The sequence below is a fragment of the Gymnoscopelus braueri genome (assembly GCF_963280865.1).
Source record: "Gymnoscopelus braueri genome assembly, chromosome: 6".
Taxonomy (NCBI): domain Eukaryota; kingdom Metazoa; phylum Chordata; class Actinopteri; order Myctophiformes; family Myctophidae; genus Gymnoscopelus; species Gymnoscopelus braueri.
In genome coordinates, this window is record NC_137607.1 from 10,201,876 (window position 1) to 10,205,634 (window position 3,759).

Sequence of the window (3,759 nt, forward strand, 5' to 3'; positions counted from 1 at the left end):
TTTGGTATTTGGGCTGAGGTATAGTGGAGTATAACTATAGAGTAACAAAGATGGAAATACTCAAGTGTACTTCAAACTAGAATGTTTAGTGTACAGAACTAAGCTACGATTAAAATATTAATAGCATAACTACCTCATTATACTTTGTACAACAGCAATCAATTGAAATGTGATCTTGTAGATCTGCATGCCTCGAGATTAGGGATGTGATCTTTTTTTTTTTTTTTTTTTTTTATTATTCTTTTTTTGTGGTTGTTCACTTTTTAATAGTAACAACAAAAACGTATAATCATATGCACAGTTGGTTGAATCTCTTCATGCTCCGTATCACGACTTTTCCACCCCACTATCTCCCGTCTCACGGGACCATGCAAGTAGAGGTCACGCCTAGCAGCTACCTGTTGAGGTGATTTAGGAGGATCGTCACTAAACCTGCCGGAACCAGCATAGTCATTATATGGATGTGATCTTGTAGATCTGCATGCCCAGAATATGGATGCCAAGACGCAAAAAGGTAGAGAAAAGTACACTTCAATGTATAGATTATATTACTATTATTATATTATTATTATTAGTGCTGCGCTGAAGCACCGCAACGCCTTGGCCTATGAGCTGAGAGCACTTGAAATCTCTTCCACCGCCCTCAGCTCCTGTTCTGGAGCACCGCTGCTGACACCACCTCCATCTATTGACGAACGTCCAGAAGCAGCACACGTGGGTCTTCTACCACGGCTTTGATCGTGCGCAGGAAAGTAACGGCTTCTCTGCCGTCGACGAGTCGGTGGTCGTAGGTCAACGCCACATACATCATGGGACGGATCTCGACCTTGCCGTTGACGGCCACGGGCCTGTCAAAGATGCCGTGCATGCCGAGGATGGCAGACTGCGGCGGGTTGATGATGGGCGTCGCCAACAAGGACCCGAAAACGCCGCCGTTGCTGACGGTGAAAGTACCGCCGTCCATGTCCTCGATGGCCAGCTGATTTTTGCGAGCCTTTTCTCCCAGATCATTAAGGGTCTTCTCAACGTCGGCAAAGTTCATGGTCTCCACATTGCGGATCACAGGTACAACAAGACCCTTAGGAGTCGCCACGGCCACACTAATGTCTACATAATCCCTGTATACAATCTCTTTGGTCGTATCGTCAATAACGGCGTTGACGACCGGCTGGTCGGTCAGAGCATGCGCCGCAGCCTTCACAAACGCCGACATGAAGCCCAGCTTGACGCCGTGTTTCTTCAGGAAGGCGTCCTTGTGGACGTTCCTCATTTCCTGAACGTTGCTCATGTCGATCTCGTTGAAGGTTGTCAGCATGGCACAGGTGTTCTGAGCCTCCTTAAGCCTCTGAGCTATTCTCAGCCTCATGCGGTTCATCTTCACCCTGCTCTCTGTTCTGGCTCCTGCTGGTGAAGTAGGTGGTGCAGCAGTGGGCTTGATAGCAGGAACAGGTTTGGCTTGGGCAGCTTGTGCTAGCATGGCAGCAGGGCTAGGAGTAGGAGGGGAAGGAGGGCCTGGGCCTGGGCCTTCAGCAGCTGGGGTAGGGGCAGGCTTTGCTGCTCCCGCTGCTCTTTTCCGGAGTTTGAAGAGGGTCATTCCTGCCTCTACCCTTGCTCCATCGACCACAAAGAGTTCTTCAAGGACACCATCCGCAGGGGAGAGTACTTGTATTGTGGTCTTGTCGGTCTCGATTTCACACACCACTTCATCTTCAGCCAATGAATCACCCACCGATTTCTCCCACCTTACATCGCCCTCTGTGATAGACTCCGGAAACGCCGGGGCTTTGACGGTGATTACTTCACTCCTGTGAACAGCTGATGATTTGAAGTATCTGATGGGGAAGACATAAGCAGAAGACAGGAGCGGACGGAACCTATTAGCCAATGACAGGGGTGGACATAACTTTGTATTCCTGTAAACCACCCAGTTGAAGGTAGAGAGACCTGATGCACTCCGTTGAGCCAGCTTGTGATTTCCCTGCCCTACCACTGATAGAGAGGGAGCAAGTGTACGGTAAAGACATTTCGAACGTGATAACATGCCTGCCGTTAATGTCGGGGTGTGGCAGCGACCAACTCCAAAGTATTCTGAGACAAATAATCAGTGTATGTGTCTCTTTTATGCCTATATATGGGCAATCCCCCCAAGCTGATTGGTTGAAACACTTGCCCATATATGGAGATCCCTGATCTCTCTCAAGCTGGTTTGAAATCAATATGACATCATAGTGCTTATGTCATGGCTGTCCTCCAGGCACTCTGACGTTATAGAACATTAGTATTCATGACAACGGGTACTGCGCTAGTGTCAATAAAGGTGATATGATCTATGTTTATCATTTAGGATGGTCGTACATAGAATACAGAGTAAAAATGTAAGTATATTTTATTTATATAGCTTCTCATAGAGAAAACTCACAAAGTGCTTTACATACAAGAACAATACAACAATAAAACATAAACAGCAGTAAAACTATACAATAGAGCTCAGAACAAAAACAGAATTTGCAAAGAAGAAATACAAATAAAATCAAAGATATTCCACGAAAGCCAGTCCAAAGTTTTCAAGTGGTTCTTCAAAATGCCCACAGACGCTGCAGCTCTCAGGACCTGCGGAAGGGCATTCCAGAGTCTGGGAGTTGGTTCGAGGGGTGACTAACAGACCCTGGTCGGCTGACCTTAGGGTCCTGCTCGGCAATGTTCCTGAGATGGAAAAAGAGCTTGTGCTTAGTCTATTTACTTCTAACTCTACACTGAATATGTCAGGGCTTAGCTGTTTATTTCACACAGCCATGCAAACAAAACGCCTCACAACCAACGCAACAAAGGGGGCTTTACATTTTACGCGGGTGTCCAGCATGTGGATATGCGATGAAAGTTGTGTCCATAAAAATATACTCTAGATCTGCCATTTTATAGCACCACACAATACATCAACAGAGCCTAAAAAATGTCATCAGCAATGCATACATGCGTTGTTGTGAGCTCCGTTGTGGTCGCGACCCACAGGTTGAGAACCACAGACACCGACCGCCGCGGGCATGTCGTCTAGCGTTGCCAGGTTGTGGGAGAGGAATAAGCAACCAGGTCTATGAAAACGAGCCCAAAAGTAGTGACTAGCCGACTATAGGCCACATGAGCACTTGAAGCCTATCTGAAAATAGCCGATTTACAAGCTCACACCCGCAATCACAATGTTTTACAAGCAGCTTCACAAAAAAACAAGCCCAGCGTGGCTTATAGCAGATATAGAAGCTCATAATAATAATAATAATAAGCAGACCTGGCAACACTGGCTACGACTCAACACACACAAAACAGCTGGTTTTCTCCATTGAATCAACTACGTAACACACAAAACACGATCAAATAAAATACTAACAAATAAAACAATGTATCAAAAAATGTATGTGTGCTTACCAGTGTCAAAAGCAGGCGTCGGTTCCCTAACAGAGCCTCCAGTGTCACTGGAGGAGACCACACCGGACTCGATCTCACTCTCCGTGCCTGGGACAGACTCTGGGTCTGAGACTGGATCAAGTACGGCCACGGTGATCCGTGAACTGCGACGGACAGGCGGGTCCGGCACAGGTCCGGTCACTGGAGGAATAACCACCGGCGGCTCCGGCGGCTCCCGTGGTTGGGGTTTGGGGGTTGGGGCTGCACTAGGCCCCCCGAACTGCATCTCCAACAGCGTTCGCTGCCGTGGACCAGACGATCCAACGGCGACGGTGTGCTTGCGCTTGTTGGTTCTCTTCA

At 47.5% G+C, this 3,759-nt stretch overlaps 1 protein-coding gene across 1 annotated transcript; it reads right to left on the minus strand.

Moving 5' to 3' along the window:
- Positions 1-685: 685 nt before the first annotated feature.
- On the minus strand, positions 686-2,041 carry LOC308086763 (dihydrolipoyllysine-residue succinyltransferase component of 2-oxoglutarate dehydrogenase complex, mitochondrial-like; the record flags this gene model as incomplete). Its single annotated transcript, XM_080430411.1, has 1 exon — positions 686-2,041. The coding sequence occupies one exon, from the start codon at positions 2,039-2,041 to the stop codon at positions 686-688; it is 1,356 nt and encodes a 451-aa protein (XP_080286537.1).
- Positions 2,042-3,759: the final 1,718 nt, after the last annotated feature.